This window comes from Labeo rohita, chromosome 7 (assembly GCF_022985175.1).
Source record: "Labeo rohita strain BAU-BD-2019 chromosome 7, IGBB_LRoh.1.0, whole genome shotgun sequence".
NCBI lineage: Eukaryota > Metazoa > Chordata > Actinopteri > Cypriniformes > Cyprinidae > Labeo > Labeo rohita.
This window is the reverse complement of record NC_066875.1, coordinates 2,996,649-3,018,221: the sequence shown is the minus strand read 5'-3', so window position 1 is coordinate 3,018,221 and position 21,573 is coordinate 2,996,649. Positions and strand designations below refer to the sequence as shown.

At 36.3% G+C, this 21,573-nt stretch overlaps 1 protein-coding gene across 3 annotated transcripts; it reads right to left on the bottom strand.

The window, feature by feature from the left end:
* Window positions 1–19: 19 nt before the first annotated feature.
* mapk8ip1b (mitogen-activated protein kinase 8 interacting protein 1b) lies at window positions 20–20,918 on the bottom strand. 3 transcript variants are annotated; one of them, XR_007828105.1, is made up of 12 exons: window positions 20,466–20,918; window positions 17,260–17,371; window positions 15,629–15,859; window positions 13,060–13,141; window positions 10,408–11,283; window positions 6,196–6,271; window positions 5,177–5,352; window positions 4,738–4,841; window positions 3,749–3,856; window positions 3,478–3,543; window positions 2,839–2,937; window positions 20–2,725 (listed from the first exon to the last, which is right to left on the bottom strand). XR_007828105.1 is itself a non-coding variant. In XM_051115279.1 (12 exons), exons 1-12 carry the CDS (start codon window positions 20,519–20,521, stop codon window positions 2,653–2,655), a joined length of 2,064 nt encoding a protein of 687 aa, XP_050971236.1. In that variant the 5' UTR covers window positions 20,522–20,918; the 3' UTR covers window positions 22–2,652. The 3 variants fall into 3 exon arrangements, 2 of the variants coding, with proteins under 2 accessions (XP_050971236.1, XP_050971237.1); XM_051115279.1 differs by having other exon boundaries at window positions 22–2,725; window positions 3,478–3,548; XM_051115280.1 differs by having other exon boundaries at window positions 23–2,725; window positions 3,478–3,548; window positions 10,408–11,280.
* Window positions 20,919–21,573: the final 655 nt, after the last annotated feature.

Sequence of the window (21,573 nt, the reverse complement as noted above, 5' to 3'; positions counted from 1 at the left end):
TTGTACTGTATATAACTGTCTGTTGTATAAAATACAATAAATGTGTTTGTCACATACAGATGGAACAAATCCTTGAGTCTGTTGAGCTATTAAAACAGAATAATTCATAAGTGATGACAAAGTGAAGCAGTGAACTGATAATTCAACAGACCTTTGTCAGGTTAGATGCCAAATTGAATTTTTCACTTATAAAATGAGGCTGTGAATTCAGCTTTTATCATATTATATGCACCTTTTTCTTTAAAGCAGAAAATAAGATTATGGGTGAGACATCTCTATCGCTATAGGGAAATAACAAGAAGAATAACATGCAGTAAATGGTAAAACTGCAAGACGAGGTGTTTTGTACAGCTAAAAATAGCTGGACATAGATGAGGCCAGAAGCCAGACCCATAAAACTGACAAATGGCCGTGCCCACTCTTACTGGAAGAAGAGGAGAATTGGCACAGTTTACACTTTGTATTAAATTGCAGGACATCTGGATGTTGTCCACTTAAAAATTAAGAAGCCAAAGCATTAAACAAAACTGGCACTTTGAGCAAATCCTCTGCGTTGTAATTAATTGAAACGTGTCTGATTGGCCTTCACATTTAGGCGCTCAACTCTGATTGGCTAAAAGGCTCAACGCTTTGCTGCAGTGATAAATATAGCCTACTTAAAGTCTGCAACAGCAGGTAAAAATAAACTTTTGACGTGTTATAAGTATAATAAAATGCTGTGTAACTGACACATGTTTCCTGACTTTATAATCACAACGTTTATATCATTTATAATTATTTTTATGGTAAATGCACCATGTAATTTAAACGTGCAGGACTCTGGTATCATTTGCTTCAAGTTATTTTTAGTTGTACAAAAACAGCCTCATATGTTGCTTAATTGCAAAGTAGTGTTTGTTATCATATTTTCATATTTTACCATAAACACACAGGTTAGTGGTGCAAATAGTTTTACTGTTTACTGCGCTTTGGTATTCTTCTAGTTACTTACAGCTAATTATGAATGGAAGATTCACTCATTCACAGAAAACAGCTTACTTCTGCATTGCAATATAAAGCAAAGTCCCTTAAAGGGGTCATCGGATGCCCATTTTCCACAAGTTGATATGATTCTTTAGGGTCTTAATGAAAAGTCTCTAATATACTTTGATTAAAAATTCTCAGTGGTTGTGTAAAACAACACCCTATTTACCTTGTCAAAATGAGCTCTGCTCACCCCACCCCTCTCTTCTCTCTGTGGAATTATGATCTTGTTTACTTTAACCGCATTTAGCCGGCTTTTATTTAGATTAATAAAAAAACCACTGCATGGATTTTTATCATTATAGGGTAGATTTGTACATACACTCCCAACACAATGTTTAAACAACATGAAAAAGTCAAGTCTGCATCCGATGACCCCTTTAAGGCAAGTCATTTCACTCGGCGGCCATCTTTGCAACGTCTCTCGGGCAGGCAAGTGAATGAGGAAACATCAAATTCTCCAAAACTGTTCACGAAGCTTAGGATTACACGTCATATTTGAAATCACCAATGAAATCTGACAAGAACTGCCTCATAAATATTGTTCCATATGCTCCAATAGCGTTTAAAAAGCATTGATTTAAATTTGACAGGATTGTTTATAATGACTCATAAGGCTTACACAAATATAGAAAACATGAATATATTTATACTTGTATTATCTTCATTAACCCTACTTAGTTTGTAGTTTATTGGCATCTAAATAAAAGAAGTGATCTACAAGTGTTCCTTGCTGAACAAGCCTTTAATGAGCACATCATTTGTTCATACTGATGTAACAAGGTCCTGCTTTCACAAGAAATACCTCAGGAGTTTATTAAAACCAAGCCAAAAAGCAGCTCTTCCAAAGTCATTTACCTTCGACCTTAACTGGAACTCCATGGCACTAGTATTTTTTATTTGTATTATTTTGTTAACCATTTCCATTGCACTTATGAGGGAATGCCGTGATCCAAAAGGAATACTGAAAGTTCTAAAACATTTTTTGATCAACTGTTAATGGCTTCTATTAATACGGTAAAATTGCCCTATAACTCCTCCGTTGCTATTTATAGATCTCTTTCATTTGGTGACTAACTGCTAACAAAGGAGTCCTATTTTACCATTTCAAATGAATAACACTCACGAACGTCACTTTACAGGCAGGTTTTAGACATGGATTATGCTGGTATACCTGTAAAATGCAACAGACACCAAGACATCACAAACAGCTGAAATGGCAGATTTGTTCGTCTCATTAAGCTGGTTACTGTTAATACGTTTTACTAATATTTTATAAGATGTATGGTTTTGTGCTATGAAAAAATATCCTCTATGAAGCCTGAAGTGCAGCGCAGCAGCATAAGCACAGAAATGGATGAAAGCCTCATCCAAAGCATTCAAAATCCTCAACATCCTGGAAAATAATTTCAGCCTTTTAAACTGTACAATTTTTCATTCGGTTCTTCTTCCAATTCCAACACAAAATCAGCTCATGTGCATCACGTTACAACCCTCAATCAGTCACTCTTCATCTCGTTTGGTCCTTTTTGTCAGATATATTAGTCTTTGATTATATACACATATTATTATGTTTCATATATTCATGTAGCATAGTCGTAATATACACTGCTGTGTTGTAGTCAGAGATTATTCCAGGTAGATGTCTTCTGTTGGACACGAGACCTCCACAAACTCCTTATAGTACAAATGGAAAGCTTTTCTATAAAGAAGACAGAGAATATGCTATGACTATTAAATTTGAGCCAATAAAGAGCAGAGGAATTAAATGTCTTACAGTATATTATAGATGCATTATAGGAAAACCGGACTGACCTCACAGACTCTGCAAGCGGTTTGGTGGAGTTCTCAGACACAAAGACGTGACAGGCGAATCTCTCATCCGCTGGATGTTTGGTGATAAAGCCAAAATACCTGTGGAGGTACAGACGTTAAAATACTGACTGTTAAATAAAACAATGCAATGCAAACTACCATTCGGAAGTCTGAAATAATTAAGATTTATGATTTTGAATTGTAGTATTTTATTGCTCATCAGGGCTGCATTTATTTAATCAAAAATACAGTAAAAACAATAAAATTGTGAAATTTTCAAAGAGCTGTTTTCAATGTCATCAAAGCTGAATTTTTTTTAGCATCATTACTCAGTCTTCAGTGTCACATGATCCTTCAGAAATCATTCAGATATGCTGATTTGCTGTTTGAGAAACATTTCTCATTTTTAGCAGTGTTGAAAACAGTTATGCTGCCCAATATTTTTTTAAAAACCATAATAAGAAAAGAACAGCATTAACCTGAAATAGAAATCTTCTGTAACATTATGATGTTTTTACTGTCGCTTTTGACAATTTAATGCATTTGATGCTCTTTAAAAAACAAACTTTTGAACAGTAGTATATATTCAAAGTTAATAATAATAATAATAAAATCATCGCCAGTAAATGCTTGACCTACTTCTTGTTTCTGGGATGGTAGCCGCAGAACGAGACGTTTTTCAAATGGAAAAAGTGACTGTATTGGCTGCTCTGTGGAAACACAGAATTTAATAAATAAACAATAGTATTATCCTTCGTTCCTTACTTGAAAGTCTTATTTTTCAAGTTTCAAGGTTTGAAAATTAAAAAAAACAACATGGAGAGGAGATGCTTGATGCAAAAACATTCTTGAAGACGATTATAAAACAAGCATTTTAACGCAGTAGATGAATGTGTGTGTGTGGTTTTACCATGTCAAAATCATCCTGCACTGTGAGTTTCAGTCCCTTCACGTTGATCTCCAGGACGCAGGTTGAGGGAGGATTGTAATGTACAGTCAGTCTCCTGTTCATCGCAATCTGGAGTCAATCATAAACAACCATTATCAGTCTAATTAAGAATATATAAACACCATCATTCATACGTTGTTTCATCTTACATACACTTAACCCAAGTGTATGCGCTGATTCCCTCACAAATAGTATTCAGGGCCAAATGTAATATTTATGTATTGGAATTGCAACTTAAATGATTACACATTTAAACAAGCTAATAAACTTAACGTGATGCATATTTATCAGTTAAACATAAATGAAACATAAGAAACAGGTAAGATTAAAAAAAGAAGTATATGGCATAGTTTATTATTACCTAGTGCATTTGCATTTTATTTAAATAATAACATTTAAATAATTTTTGACATTTAAAATAAAGAGTTTTATAAAACATGGCATTTATTCAAATACCTTAGAATCAGAATAAATCTGCTCACTGTTCATTAATTAACTGCATTTATTAATAAAAAAATATGAACGGTAAAAATATGGCTAGCTGTGGAAACATCAATATTCAATTAAAATGTGTGAGTTCAGATGACAAATCAGATTTACTGATGATAAATATATAAAGTTGGCTATTGTGTATTTAAAACACATTCAGTTTATTACAGAAATCGGATCTGTTTCATTTAATTATGACTGACAAATATGCATCACATTAAGTATATTTATTTTAAAACTGTAATGTAATTATTTTTAAACCGATGGAAATTTTATATGCAATTCAGATACATAAATCTTTAATTTAGGCCTAAATACTTTTTGAGCGTACATTTATTTTCATGTAATCAACATTTTAAACAAAGAACAGTGAAGTTCACCAGTCAATCACATAAGTCATTACTTCAAGAAATGTATTTATAATATAAAACATGCAGTGAAATGTACAGTAAATCTCAAACCTTTTGCATAGCTGCACACAGAACATCATTGCCTTTGTGATTCAGCACTTGAACCGAGCCGAGAAATTTCATGGTATACTTCTCCAACCATTCAGTACTTTTTGCTAATGAGAACAAGACAGAGATATAGAGATCATAAAAAACGTTGGGGTTTAAGTTATTAAAGCCAAGTCATATTTGTTTTTATAGCACTTATGAAATGAATACAATTTCAGCTGTAAAGCAGCTCTATGAAGATGACAGCATTATTATTCAGCTCACTTTAGTCCAAAATTGATTCATTTTAGTTCAGTAACAGTGTTAATGTTGCAAAGTTCATTAGTTATGAAGCAAACTCATAAAGCAGCTCTACAGCAGACGATAGTGTCATTATTTAAAATACAGTGGAGTCATCTGAAAACAAAAATGAAATCATTTCAACTGAGTCTCCAGCTCTTACCGTTTAAAGTAAGTTCTTGCTCCTTGAAGACCTCAGTGGCGTAATAAGCAGGAAAGATGCCGCGTGCTCCGGTTCTCATGTTGTAGCCCTCGTACCAGTAATCCTCATCCTGCAGCTCCACCAGCAGAGGGTCGTTGACCTCCAGCTCCAGCTCATCATCATGACGTGGGACAAACCTAACAGAAACACATATATGAGCTGAGGACATCTTTGGTTTTCTATCTGGGATATTTTGAGATGATGACATTTGTGACCCTGGACCACAAAACCAGTCTTAAGTCGCTGGGGTTTATTTGTAGCTATAGCCAAAAATTCATTGTATGGGTCAAAATTACTGATTTTTATTTTATGCCAAAAATCATTAGGAAATTAAGTAAAAATCATGTTCCATAAAGATATTTAGAAAATTTCCTACTGTAAATATATCAAAACTTAATTTTTGATTAGTAATATGCATTGCTAAGAACTTAATTTTGTATCTCGGCCAAATATTATCATGTCATAACAAACCATACATCGATGGAAAGCTTATTTATTCCGCTTTCAGATTATGTATAAATCTCAATTTCGAAAAATTGACCCTTATGACTGGTTTTGTGGTCCATGGTCACATCTGTGTCCCAGTAACACTACTGCATTACTTTTTATTTTGGCTAATCACTGATACATTTAGGTTGTAAAGTAGCATTGCTGAATAATTTCCCCATTTCCACCATTTAAAAATAGTGGTTTGATTTTTCCGGCATCATATTTAAAGAAGTGACATCATTAAAAATAATAATAATATTTTGCCTACAAACTGAGTATCTTTATCTTATGATGAAACGTTCCTCAAAAATCTATATTTATTTAAGTATATGAATTTCTTATCCTGAAATCCAAGTCAGTGGTGCCATCTCCTGGGAATGACCCAGTATCCACTGGCTGTTTATTCAGTTGGGATGTTGATTAATAGCATGATCATCTAAATATATATGAATGCATTTAACAGTAACACATGTGTTCCAGTCTGTTTTTACCTGTAGACGGCTCTGTGTGTCTGTTCTCTCTCTTCTCCATTAATTATGCAGGAAAACAAGCCAAACGATTCTGTACCTAAAAACCAAAGCAAAGAGTACTGAATATTTCAGCCTGTCATGCAACCACTTGTATTGACCATATCAATACAGTGCATTCTAGTTGTGGTCATATGTTGGTCTGTTCTTACACACCAGCTCCCCATCACTGTCAGTACTAATTGGCATAATTGGAGTTTCAAAACAATTACATATTATTACTCTCTACTGTCCTATCACAATAAAAGGCATAAAAAGCCCAATAAAAAGCCCAAATATTAAAGCTTAATTCAATATTATGTGTACAATTTCTTAATTCTGTCATCCTGGTGTCGTGGACTTGCTCTATTGTTTCATACAAACGCAGCTGCTGCCGTTTTTTTTTTTTTTTTGGGTACATTGTAATGAATTATAAGATAACTAACAAACTAGTACTACTACTAAATTATTTATGTGGTGAAATGTTGTGTAAGAAAAGTGGTATGACTGCTCTGTGTCCCTAAAATGTCTAGTTTCAACTTGCAGTTTGCTAGCAACTGATTTCTTCATGGAAGCTTTGCGTTCAAATATTTCAACTCAGATCAGTGTTTCATGTCTAATAATTTTGACACAAAACATCTAATAATCTATCAAGCAGCTGTGTAATAAGAGGGATAATGTACATTCAGCCAGTTGTTATTGCAAAATAAAGATGTATATTATCCCTTACTTATTATAATCTTAATTCAGGTGATAAAGGATTTTGAAAGTCTGACAGTATTCAGTGTTGAACACTACTGTAAGGTTAACTCTGCCTGGTTTATATGTTTCAAAATGATTAACAGTTGAAAAAATTAGAAATTTAGAAAAAAAAAAGTAATTAAAAGTAATAAGTTACATTAATAAAGTAATTGAAAAGTTACACTACTTGTTACATTTTAAATCAAGTAACTTGTAATCTGTAACCTATTACATTTCCAAAGTAACATTCCCAACACTGATTACACCTACCAATCTACTACCAATCTACACTGAACCAATTGAACTAAAAGCTAAAGGTTCTTTAGGACTAAATAAAACAAACTGTTTCTAATTAATTATGAAAACTGCACAAGGGCAGTGGGGTGAATCCACTTTTATTTTAGTTATACAAAACAGGCTACAATAAAAGCAAACAAAAACATAGGATTTCTTTATTTACCAGCTTATAGCAAAACCCCTTTAGCAAATAAGTTAAGCTCTTGGTTGAATGTCACATAACTCATAGCTCATTCATCAGCAAAGCCTTCATCTAATAGCAGTTACAGTATGCTCTTTATAAAAGTTACACTGTTTATGCTTCAGAATAATACATTATATATATATATATATATATATATATATATATATATATATATATATAACACAATATGTTTTTTTTAAATAAAAGATTTATTCATTAAGACCAGTGTTTTTGTTTATAGTCATATGAATAGTGTACACGCAAAAGAGATAAACACTGTACAGATAATTTTCTAATAAACGTATTTTAATTATATATGGCGCGGGTCTCCCGCCTCAGTGTTTTTTTTTTTTTTTTTAATATATGAGTTCTCCCGCCGTTTTAAAGGACGCGCGAAAAGAATCCTCGCGCTCATTGGCTGACGCCTCTGTAGCCAATAGCGTAATGTTGTTTACTAACGAGAGGAGCGGAGCAGCACACTTATTATCGTTGTTTACTGGAGAATCTGTACATGTAAATACTAAGAACAGAAGCAGCAAAGATGTGAAGCCGGAAGACAGAAAGACCGACAAAGACAAAACACGAGTGTAAACATCGGAACGCTAAACAGAAGCGGAAAAGCTGATGAAAAAGAAAATCCCGAGACGCACAAGTTGCTTCTTTTTGTCGGACAGGTGAATTAATTATTTATTCTGTAGATTGTTCTCTAAAACTCACTGTATCAGTGTCATTTCTATACAACTCGTCAATAGATAAAGCAACACCATCGTTACTTAAGTCATTAGTTAAATGTAAATGTATTAAAATTCAATACACTCTCATTCTTGCATATTCATATTTGAACGTTTATAAATGACTGTTTTTTTTTTTTTTTTTTATTATGTTTGTTACTGAAGTTTTGAAGTGTTTTTTGTTCATAAATAATACAGCCTGTCAGTATATCTAGGTCTAATGTTTCCATTATTATTATTATTTTTTTTTTTGTTAATTCTGAAAAAAAAAATGTTATATCCACTACACCAGCATTATCAAACTATGAATGCCATACTTTATAGTTATCACAGCATATTATAACACATTATAATTATCATAAATTCCAAAATCACTTTGATGTTTACTTTGTTTCCAGATTAAAGACACATGGAACGGCATTTACCTTACACTATCAAGAAGCAACCAATACAATGATGTGAGTAATGTAATATTTTTAAATGTAACTTTCTTTTTTTAGAAATTGTACACCTAATAACACACCTACTAGTCTATTATTATTAATACTCACCTTTTTTTCAGACCATAAATCACATTTCTGCATGCAAAAATCAAACATCTGCACAATAATGTAGACTGATTCACACTGGCACTGAAGAAAGTTTCAGAAGTAAAGAAAATATAATATAATAATATAATTTATATTATTTAATATAATAGATAAAACAAAACTTTTAAGAATTATTTGGAGTTGTTTCAGTTCATTGTTCTCAGTTGTTCCATTTAAACATCAGAGTTTATAAAATGTGTGCTACTTTGGACTTTTTAAAGCCAGATTTGCTTGAAAATATGTATATTGTGATGGTATATTGTTATTGACCACATTTTTGAAGCATTGTGATATAAATTTTTGTTTAGAACACAACATCTGCTGATGTGGTTGCTGGACAGTGTGGCTTGTGCAAAAAGAGTGATTTTGTAATATTTTGAGCTCATAATTTGTAAAATTAATGTTTTTTTTTGTACTTTAGATTATTTTCTCATCCAAAGCGTTTCGAGACGGCAGTGTCCCCTTGATTCTAATGACAAAACACTCCTAAAATCCAGTAATCCCAGGACTACATAAACAAACTGTGAACTGACGAACCCATGGTATGCCACGTCACATCACGCCTGACAAAAACAACTGCAACCACAGTACAGAACAAACATGCTCACTCATCATCATTCAGTGTCAGCAAAACATGCAGAAAACCCTTTCAAATGAAGAAAAGAAAAAGAGTTTTAATTTCTAGAGATTTCATTGAAAATACGAATGCTACAGGTCAAAAGATTGGAATACTTACGATTTTTTAATTTTTTGAAAAAACGTCTTTTATGCTCAAAAAGTCTGTATTTATTAGAAAAATACAGTAAAAACATAAAATATTATTAAAATATAAAATAACTATTTTCTATGTAAAATGTAATTTATTCCAGTGATGTAAAGCTGAATTTTTATTTTAGCATCATTACTTCAATCTTCAATGTCACACAATCTTTCAGAAATCATTCTAATATGCTGATTTGCTGCTGAAGTATTATCAATTATTACTGGCACTCAAGTATCAATAATGATTCTTATCAATGTTGAAAACAGTTTTTCTGCTTAATAATCTGGTGGAAACCATTATTTTTTTAGGTTAAAAAAACAGCATTTATTTCATATAAATCTTTTTTAACAATATACTAGTCTTTACCGTCACTTTTGATCAATTTAATGCATTCTTGCTAAAAAAAAAAGAATAATTTCTGTCTTTTGAATGGCAATGTATTACAGTTCACTTTCCACAAAAAAAATAATAATTAGAAATAAATAAATGAATAAATAATCAGCAAAAACTGTTTTCAACATTGATGATAATAATAATAATAATAATTAATTGCTTCTTGAACAGCAAATCAGCATATTAGAATGATTTCTGAAATATCAAATGACACTGAAGACTGGTGTAATGATGCTGAAAATTTGGCTTTACATCACAGGAATAAATTAAATTTTACAATATATTCACATAGAAAACAGTTTTTTAAATGTTAATAATATTTCACAATTTTACTGTTTTTACTTTTTTTTTTTTTACTGTTTTTATTTTTGATCAAATAACAGCATCAAATAGCCATGGTGAGCAGATGACATTTTTTCTTTTTAAAAACATTTTAAAAATCCAAACTTTTGACTGGTTGTGTACAATTGATAAAAAGTATAAAAGCATAACACTTACTGGAGGAGCGTGAGCAGCCATTCATGAAAACATTAACAAATTTCCGAGAGAACTGCATGTCGGCCTCAGGGGTCGAGTCCTCTGACAGACACGTCGAAGCGTCCTGTTTGATCCCGCTTTGTTTTCTTCCCTTGTCTTCATTCTCGTTCTCATCCTCCTCATACTCTTTGTCAAGAGCCGACTCGTATGGAGAGGAGACGCAGTTATCGTAGATGGTGGGCGAATCGCTTTCATCGCTGTAGCCGCGATAACACTCCTTCAAGCTGACGAGTTCCAGCTGATCGTGTTCGTCCACGACCAGCGTGTATTTGACCGAATCGTACGAAAGTCCGCTCGCATCTGAGTTGCTCATGGAAGTCTGCAGCATTCCCGACAAACTCTCACGACGAGCATGAGCCTCGCCAGCGCCGCAGTCTCTGTAACACAGATCTTCCGCTCCAGTTACTTCTTCACCGCTACTCTCAGGGTCCACAGTGGCCAAAGCTTCCACACAGGAGAAATAGGAAGGCGGCTGCAGATCCTGTTCACTGTACGGAGGGGGAGCTTCGTTGTCAGAGCTGTCTAGGATTACTTGGGAAAGCGCTGGCGTTCTCTCGTGCTCCAGAGCCTCGGTGCAACGCTGTATCGGCGTTAGAAAAATCTCCTCTGTGGGCTCGAGCCGGACGTCCGTGTGATAACGGATCCGCTCGCAGTGGCCTGGTTCTCTGTGCACGTCTCTGGCTTTGTATGGTGGGGCAGGAGCTTGAGTGTGTTTGGAGAGGCAGCTGTTGGGTTTGTCAGTAGAGGTGCCGCAGTCTTTCATTTGAGTCCGACTCTGTCCCGGCTGGTGCTTCTCCTCATCGCTCAAACACGAGTGTTCACGAGGTGGTTCACCTGCTTGCAGGAGGATTGTGCACAAAAAAGTGAACTGACAGAGTACCAATCAAGTCAATGCACACACAAATATTGCAGTGCAATTTAATTCATTTAAAATTAAGTTTTGAGATCAATAGTCTACTAACATTCTTGTTTTGCTTTTGAAACGAACAGACTAACAAGTTAGGTATGCCTGTGTGACCCATTGTTTGACTAGACTGCACATGCAATCATGTTTTTGTAGATGACTCGACTAAAACGAATTCACATGACCACAGTTGGCAGCAAAACATGACTGGCTTTTGTCATTGAGACAACAGAACAAGGAAAGTTTGGCATAGGGTGAGTTAGGTCAAAAACTGTCAAATTACCTACAAAACTGACTATAAAAAGGACACATTATGCACCAAAAATCACACCTTTTAAAAGTACTATTTTGAGAAAAAAGAAATGCGCTTAATCATACTGATTGTGCACTTGTGGTGTACTTCAAATCATGAAAGTATATTTTTAAAAACAAAATGAACAGATAATATAATATTAATGAAATAAAAGACCACTTAAGTGACTTAACGGGAGACACTTTCATGAAGCTTTTCTAAGCACACTTAAGTACACTTAAAAAAAGTGCACTTGTAATGTTAAATTAAGAACCACAACCTGGACCACAAAATCAGTCATAAGGATACATTTTTTGAAATTGAGATTTATACATCATCTGAAAGCTGAATAAATAATTTTCCATTGATGTATGAGTTTGTACTGATAGGAAAATATTTGGCTGAGATATGCCTATTTAAAAATCTGTAACCTGAGGTTGCAAAAAAAAATCTTAATATTGAGAAAATCGCCTTTAAAGTTGTCTAAATGAAGGTCTTAGCAATGGTAGGAAATTTACAAAATATCTTCATGGAACATGATCTTTACTTCGTATTGATTTTTAACATAAAAGAAAAATGGATAATTTTAACCCATTTAATGTATTTTTGGCTATTGCTACAAATATACTAATATGCTACTTATGACTGGTTTTGTGGTTCAGGGTCACAAATGTTTTACTTAATTATGTTTAAAATGGTGTTTTTAATAGTTTTTGATGTGCTTTAAAAAAAATGTTATTTGACTAACATACTAAAGCACATGTAAAGTACTTAATTATAATTTATTGCATTTAATTTATTTTACATTTAAGCTTAGTATATTTTAAATGTACTAAATTTGCAACTTTGTGTAATTACAAATATATTTAAATGCATTACATACAAGTTACACAATAGAAATGAAGTATATTTTAGTTTAGTGTAAATGCTTGTCAGTACATTTAGCAATACCTTAACCATATTTCAAAGTCAATAGAAGTTATTGTGAAATACATATAAAGATGTACTTAAGTCCAACTTAAGTGGGTTAAAAATGGAATCTAAAATTCAGCTAACTGTATTTATTATAAATATAAACTACAATATATTTTCATATAATTGAAGTTAACATGCAATTAAGTGTCTGAAAACATTACATTCAGTTCACACTTAAATATATTATTTTAAAGTTTATTATATCCATAATAAGTACTCTTTTTGAAAGCGTGCTGAAGTGTACTTATTGCATGTAAATACTAACTATACTAAAAATATTATACTGTATACACAATAATACTGAATGCATAATAACTACAAACAGACAAAATCTTGCTTGTTTTAAGTAGAGAACACTATTGTAGCTGCTGTGACATCATGCCAACTTCCCAAATAAGACTTATTAAGCACTTACAATATAAACAAAGATCTCTACACTCACCTGTTTTGAGGGGCGGCAAGGTCTGAGAGATTTTCTGCTGCCAGCTGTACTTCTTCGCAAATGAGTTGTTGTTTAAAGTGTCCTGTTGATGCGATACAACAGACAGGCTTTAGCATACTAACGTAGAGCTCCGCAATATACAGTATGCAAACCGCGCATACCATTTTTTATATACATGGAATAGCCAGAAGCACTGAGTATTGTAGTCTACAACTTGGTCAAAACAAAAGTGATATCAAACTTTTCTTTTAATCTTTCACATTATATAATCAGACCCAGGGGTTCTCTGAGTTTTCATACCATAAACAGACAAATAAGTCCAAATCTGATTTGGTGGTGCAAGATGATTTCAGTCAGAGATCTTATATTTGCCACCAGGAATTTTTAGACTCAAATTTTCTCAGGGTTGAAGTCATAGGCAGTACCCTAAACACTTAAAGTAGAACTCCATTTCCAGAACAACAATTTACAAATAATTTACTCACCTCCTTGTCATCCAAGATGTTCATGTCTTTCTGTCTTCAGTCGTAAATAAAATATGGTTTTTGAAGAAAACATTTCAGGATTTTTCTCCATATAATGAACTTCATTGGTGCCTCGATTTTGAACTTCCAAAATATAGTTGAAATGCAGCTTCAAAGGGCTCTAAACAATCCCAGCCAAGGAAGAAGGGTCTTATCTAGTGAAACGATCAGTCATTTAAAAAAAAAAAAAAATTGTATACTTTTTAAGCACAAAAGCTCGTGTAGCACTAGCTCTGGGATGCACGTCCACGACGTTACGAATCACGTCTAAGTTCATCATCTGTGTACTCAAAAAGGTAAAGTATGGCGAAAAACTCCATCTTATTTTCTCCTACAACTTGAGAGGAGGACATCGTTGTACCTTTTTGTTTGTAAACAGCGTTTGACTTACTTGCACTTCCTTAGTCTTTGCGCGTTCACTTTGTAAACACTGGGTCTGTAGTTCCGCGTGACCTTTCGACGTGATTGAATAGTATGTAGTGTCGTGGACGCACATCCCAGAGCCTGTGCTACACAAGCTTTTGTTTAAAAAGTAAACAATTTTTTATTTTCCGTGAAAAATGACCGATTGTTTTGCTAGATAAGACCCTTCTTCCTCGCTGGGATCATTTAGAGCCCTTTGAAGCTGCACCAATGAAGTCCATTATATGGAGAAAAATCCAAAAATGCTTTCCTCAAAAACCATAATTTCTTTACGACTGAAGACAGAAAGACATGAACATTTGGATGACAAGGGGCTTGAGTAAATTATTTGTGAATTGTTGTTCTGGAAGTGGAATTCTCCTTTAAAAGAATTACAAAAAAAATAAAAAATCTGGACATAAACTCAAGCACTCAATGAATAATACAAGAGTATTCAGTAAACTAGGTGCATTTAAAAGTCCAAAAGACTTTCCTCTCTTTCTCAGATTCTCTTTCACTCTCAGTACCTCTTACAATGCTTACAATACAGTCCGCTCTTTTGGTTCATACTGACCCATATTAACATTCCCCACACAAACCATCAGCTTTAAATCATTCCAGAGGTGTAAAGTAACTACCCATTTTCTTACCAACTGCACTCGCTGCTTATCTTCCTAATAAACAAAACCGACTGGTTCTGACAAAACAGAATAAGCAACTGCATTCATTGTTGTGTGGAATAGGCGCTATTTCTCCATTGAATGAATGCAGAACATGTGAGAGGTGAATGCTGTCGCTTTCAGCGCTTCTGCTCGTGTTCAGTTGAGAGCGCTCGCCTCGACTCCCCACTCCCAGCGTTCATTCAAACAGATAATGACAACCAAATATCAACCCACTGAATAAGTGCTTATACTTTATGTGCACTGGGGGCCAAACCACAGACAAGCTCAGATACAGAACTGGGTTCTAGAAATAAGACCTTTGTGTCACTTCTGATATGCTTACTATATTTTTAATATTTTATCTGACAAAAGGCATTGTGAATTACAGTATATTACCTATATTTTTTAAATTGCATTGTGCAGTTACAACTACATTTTTTGGGACGTAATAGTACTTTTATGTAAATATGATTTTTTTTAGTACTCTCTCAATCTATGAATAAAAGTAGTCTTTAATAGGCTCTTCAATAAATATAATTTCCATAATAATGACTCTTTTTAAAGATAGCTAAAATATACTTCTTTATAATTAGCCATAATTAAATCATTAAATCCATTTACGCCAGTTTGACTGATTTGGGCTTTTTTGCAAAACTTTTGCTAGCTTGATAGACAAGCGTTATTGCATATAGAGAGTATTAAAGAGGCATCGCCTTCGCTCATGTGACTTTTTGGACATATCAGGCGCTGCTTTATTCGCAAAAGTAAAAGACACTATCGCCTGGTGTCGCTGTTGGACGGTATTACTTCAGAAAATTGAGTGCTTTACGCAATATTTACATATTTTACTTCATGATATTTCATTTTGCACCATCAATTATTTCCTTTTCTGAAATGTTAGGATGCACTGCTTCCCTTGCCTCATCAGAGGAAATGCACCTGCCGTATTTCTATAGTATTTTTATATCTTCATCACATTACCTGAGTCCGTGGCACCTGTGGGAACAGGTTGAGAGTGGTGGGTCTTTTTGGACGGTAGGTATCCATGCTGACAGAAACGGCAGAATCCATAGACGCTTTGCCGTCGTGTCGACAAGCCACTCTATCAGCAGCATCAGTAAGATGTAAAGGATGCGTCTCTGCCTGGATCTGACCCGCTGCGCCTGCCTCCACCTTGTCCGGGCCGCTATTGGGTGCCTGGATCACATGATCCTGCAGGGATTGGAAAGATTGTCTGTCAGTCAGAGAAGAGAGTGAATGAAAAAGCAAGAGAGGGGAGATGAGGGCCACTGACCGGACCAGCACAGCAGGCAATGACATCAGACTTTGGCATTTTCAGTGCCGGCTAAGCCAAGAGGACAAGAGACGGGGAGGGGTTTGGTACAAAGACTATTCATATCGGTGTTTACTCACTGCATTACAATGAGACTCATTAACACGTACAGCTCGGCCTGCTCTCAGCTGCAGTTCTGTGCAAAACTTTGCCAGATTTGTACAGATTTTGATTTAGATTAAGTTGAAAGAAAGTGCTTTGAAGAAGACAAAAATACTGCGGAGTGGAAATCTGAAAAGAAGTAAAAAATAAAGTACAGATTTCATCTGTTTATTATGTATTTTAGTGTCATTTACCAGTAGTTTTCATCAGTGTCCTGGGAAACATGACTTTAGTGCCACAATGTAATGAAGCCCATAAGATGGCTGCTGAAAATTCAGCCTTGCATCACAGGAATAAATTACATTTTAAAACATATTAACATATAAAATCATTCTTTTAAATTGTAATAATATGTCTGTTTTTACTGTATTCCTAATCAAATAAATTGCAGCCTTGATATGCATAAAAGAATTATTTCAAAAATATTGAAACTCTAGAACAGTAGTTTATGCAAAAGTATAGTTTGAAAAACAAACAACGATGCAGAGTAATCAAATAAATGAATTAATTACACTTACACACAAATAAATAAACCTGCAAGCCAACAGCCCTTTTCATTCTATAATAAGGAAAAATAACTAAATCTACCTCATTCCATCATGCAATTAGAAGAATTAACTTACTTTATTTTAAAAGTAATGCAATAACATAGTGTGCTACTTTAGCTACTTTTAGCTACTACTGATAAGGATAAATTAAACATCCACTGCATGCCAGTGTGATCTAATAACCATCCATTAAGGACTTCACTATACTGCTGAATGCCTTTTTTATTTGGTCTGAATAAAATGTTTTGTGGACTGTGCTATTTTATGCATGGCTTTACAATCCATTTTCATTCATTATTTGTTTCCTGGCTATAATTTTTTCTAGTTGAAACGCTTACTGTCAGACTAGACCATTTTAATTAGACCCCATTAATGAACATGACTATAAGTCACTCACTCGGCGCCGCCTAGAGGTGTAATGACGCAGTGCACAGGAAGGTCACTTCCTGAACAACGAATTAGTAATAAATGATTAATAAATTATGATTATTAACAGAAAAAAACAAAAGCACAAAAGAAGAAACAAGTCAAATTTCAAACAAAAGTACATAAAGAGATAGATGTAACTGGCAGTGTCTGTTAAATGATGTTCTGTAATATTTTACATGTTAAGCAGGATCATTTCTCACCTTGATGTCAGAGTCCTTGCGTCTGGACCTCAGTGAAAATTCATCAGAGATTTCTGTGATTTCAGACAGATCCTCATCTTCAAATTCATCCAAGCCTATGTCATGGGTCAGCCTATAAGAACCAAACCAGTTATTGATCAAGGGGGCGCTAGAGAACTGTTCGTTTTTTGTTTTTAAATCTGCACAATAAACTATTGAGAAAAATAAGTGTGGTAAATTGTATTGAACGTGCACTTGTACTGTACTTCAAATTAAAGTATATCTGAAAGAAAAAAACTAAACACAGACAATATAATATTAATGAAATAAGAGACAACATAAGTAAAAGAGAGTTTCTAACACACTTAAGTGCACTTCTAAAAAGTGAACTTTGTAATATCAAATTAAATGTTTTAATTTGAAGCACATTAAAACATTATGTCTTTATAATAATTTGTTGAATGTAGTGTGTTATTCAATATTGCATTTAAAGTACTCTGCATTTAAAGTACTATCAAATCTAATAATAATGTGTGTATTTGTATTGTGACGAGTCGACTGCCTCCCCCCTTATTGTCAGCTGCACCCCGTCGGTAATCGCCGCCCTTCACCAGGCTCCCGACGGGAGTGGGCGTGTGGGAGGAGGAGGGGCGCTGAAACATCCAGGTCTGGCGGCGTGTGATGGGGCACACCTGATGTGAATGAAGCCTCATCACCGCCGCTGTTAAAATGCCGAGCGCGCCTCTCCTCAGGAGACCGGTCTCTTCCCCGTGCATGCACGCTGGTGTCCTCGTGGGTCCAGGAAGGGGTGAAGAGGGAACCAGCGCCGCAGGACGAGTTGCCGGACCCCGCGGGTTCGGATGAGGACCGCACCCGTGACGGCTGACGGGCCAAGATGCCGGGCCGTGTTATCCCCCAGAAGCGCCACGTAGGTGGAGGAGGACGATGCCGCTAGAGAAGCCGCCGCCCCTCGCACCCCGGACCTGAGTGGGGAGCGCGTGCGGCCGCCGGACTCCGCCCCTTACCTGGACCCTTCCCTTCGGAACACTACCCCTCCTTCACGGAACCCCGTCACATCGAGGACACCAGATCCCCCTTTTTCTTTTGGACACTTTTTCCCCCTTTTTGGACACTTTCTGTTTTATTGTTTAATAAAAGCCTCTCCGAGGCCTGACGTCACACCCACTGTGTCTGTCGCTTTGCTCCGCCCCCGTGACAAGTGGTGGAGAATGCGGGCATGGGCGGAGCTTAGACAGCGCAGTGGGAATCACCTGATGACGTCATCCCCTCTCCCTCGCAAAAGTCAAGGAAGAGTCGGACCCGGAGGGACGGAGAAACAACGGTGACAGCCTCCCAGCCGCTAAAGGGGTAAGTGACTTCTCATTTAGTAACACTTACCCTGCGGTTGGTTGAGGCTGTCGACTAAATTCCGGTTTCTCTGTCCCCGGTCCGGTGGCGTTGCGAGAGGGAGTCGCCCGGAGAGGAATCCCCACCCACTCCGACTGCTGGAGCCTGGTTGAGGAAGGTAGCACTCCTGCGTGGGCGGCGACCGGATGACGGGAATGTCGCTTGGGGGGGGGGAATGTGACGAGTCGACTGCCTCCCCCCTTATTGTCAGCTGCACCCCGTCGGTAATCGCCGCCCTTCACCAGGCTCCCGACGGGAGTGGGCGTGTGGGAGGAGGAGGAGGGGCGCTGAAACATCCAGGTCTGGCGGCGTGTGATGGGGCACACCTGATGTGAATGAAGCCTCGTCACCGCCGCTGTTAAAATGCCGAGCGCGCCTCTCCTCAGGAGACCGGTCTCTTCCCCGTGCATGCACGCTGGTGTCCTCGTGGGTCCAGGAAGGGGTGAAGAGGGAACCAGCGCCGCAGGACGAGTTGCCGGACCCCGCGGGTTCGGATGAGGACCGCACCCGTGACGGCTGACGGGCCGTGATATCCCCCAGAAGCGCCACGTAGGTGGAGGAGGACGATGCCGCTAGAGAAGCCGCCGCCCCTCGCACCCCGGACCTGAGTGGGGAGCGCGTGCGGCCGCCGGACTCCGCCCCTTACCTGGACCCTTCCCTTCGGAACACTACCCCTCCTTCACGGAACCCCGTCACATCGAGGACACCAGATCCCCCTTTTTCTTTTGGACACTTTTTTCCCCCTTTTTGGACACTTTCTGTTTTATTGTTTAATAAAAGCCTCTCCGAGGCCTGACGTCACACCCACTGTGTCTGTTGCTTTGCTCCGCCCCCGTGACAGTATATACATATAAATATACACAGAACACACACATTGTATAAACACAAATTTTTATTTAATTTAATTTTATTTTATTTAAATCAGTTTGATAGCACTAATTTAAATCTTCTAAATTGGAACTTCATCATTGCAAATTTTAGTTTACCATAAACGCTTGTCAGTACAGCAGTACTTTAACCATATTTCAAAGGCAATAGAATTATGAAATTGCATATAAATAGGTAAAAAAGTTAATTGCATGTAATTTAAATTTAAACTCTAATACATTTTCATTTAATTGAAATTAATGTGCAGTTTAATGTCCCAAAACATTACATGCAGTTCACACTTAAACATTCTGAAGTATATTCTATGTCAATATAGGGGTTTGAAAATAAATGATATGGTGTATATCTTGTGGAAATTTTCTGAATGCATTCATGACTGGAAGCAGTGACTTGGCAAACGTCACAGGTCACATGACAATGTCACCATGATGGATGTAGTTTTTCTGCATTGTGTTTGGACTCCACACAAGCATGCTTATTTTAGTAACAGCTCTCATCAAATGCAACACCTACACGATTTCACAACAGCTTGTGTCTCTATGTGAGATGAAAGAGCTCATGGTGTGTAACATGCATATTCCCAGACTCTTTCAAAATAAAAGTCTTTTGTCACAGGACCACTCTGACACTCCAATGAATAGAACCTGAATTATAAAAGACAATATATTGTGCCTTTACATATTTATATAATAATGTCAGTATATGAAAAACCATTGGCAAAGGACAGGGATTCTACTGCAATACTAGAAATAATATTGCATAAAACTTTAATAGAAACTCCCTGGCATAACAAAGTGTTGCTATGCAACAAAAATGATGATCTGCTATGGATGCTGCATCTGCTGCTCATCAAAACACATGCACTAACACAGCAATAATTTATATATTCTCCCACTAAAAACACATGCTTGAAAAGTAAAATAACCTCATACCATTTCTCCCATTGCTCCTCTGTCCATTCCTCTTTGCCATCACCGTTTGAGTCCATTCTGTGAGCAGTGCAGCATGGGACTGTGTTGACATCTGGTCAAAGCTGAGCGCCTGCCGTTCGAGCCTCTGTATTTGATGTCAGTTCAGAGTGATTTCAAATGACAACAACGCATGCTGCTCCAGCATCCTCCTTTCACTGGAACATCTGCTGTAGAATCATGACGGCTTGATGAATGCTGCATTTTTCTCACTGTATCTCTCTGCCCTTGCTCATGTGTTTACCTGCATCCTCGCTGGCCGATCTACAACCGGAGTCACAGAAAAATAAAAGCAGAAATGGCAAAATAAAAGCTTTGCAGAGTCAGAGCTGAGAGAGATGCTGCATGACAGTGTCCTTCTGCTTATTCTTAATAATTATGCAGTCCATCCAATAGCAGTCGTGTGTTTTACAACATCACCCCTCCTCTCTGCTTCTTGTCTCCAATGTCGCCCATCCCCCACATCTCTCTCTCTCTCTTTCTCTCTCTCTCTCAGTATTTGAGAGGTGTTATATTGTATGTGTGTGGGTGCAGCCAATTCATTATCTCTCTCCAAGGCCAAATAGTAACACGCTGTGAAAAGAAACAGAAAGAACATTTAAAATATTTGGAAACAATAAGAAAGTAAACTATATAACGTTACACATTATGAAAAATAAAGGTTCCAAAAAGGAGTTTTCAAAGTGATTCCATAGCAGTAACATTTTGGAATCTTTAGAACAGTGATCAGTTCTTTTAAAGAAATATTTCACCCAAATAAGAACATTTGCTGAAAATGTTTTCACCCTCAGGCCACCCAAGATGTAAACGAGATTGTTCACTTGGCATTCCATTACTTGCTCACCAATGCATCCTCTGCAGTGAATGGGTGCCGTCAGAATGAGAGTCCAAAACAGGTGATAAAAACATCCACACCACTCCAGTCTATCAATTTCTGTCACTTCTGATCAAGTCCATAATGCATAATAATACTTCCTCCAAAGAAAAAGTCTCTCACATCAAAATCCACCTATTTGTTTAGAGCTGTTTTAGATTCTAATCTGTGCAGATTTCTCTCCTTATTCAAATGAAA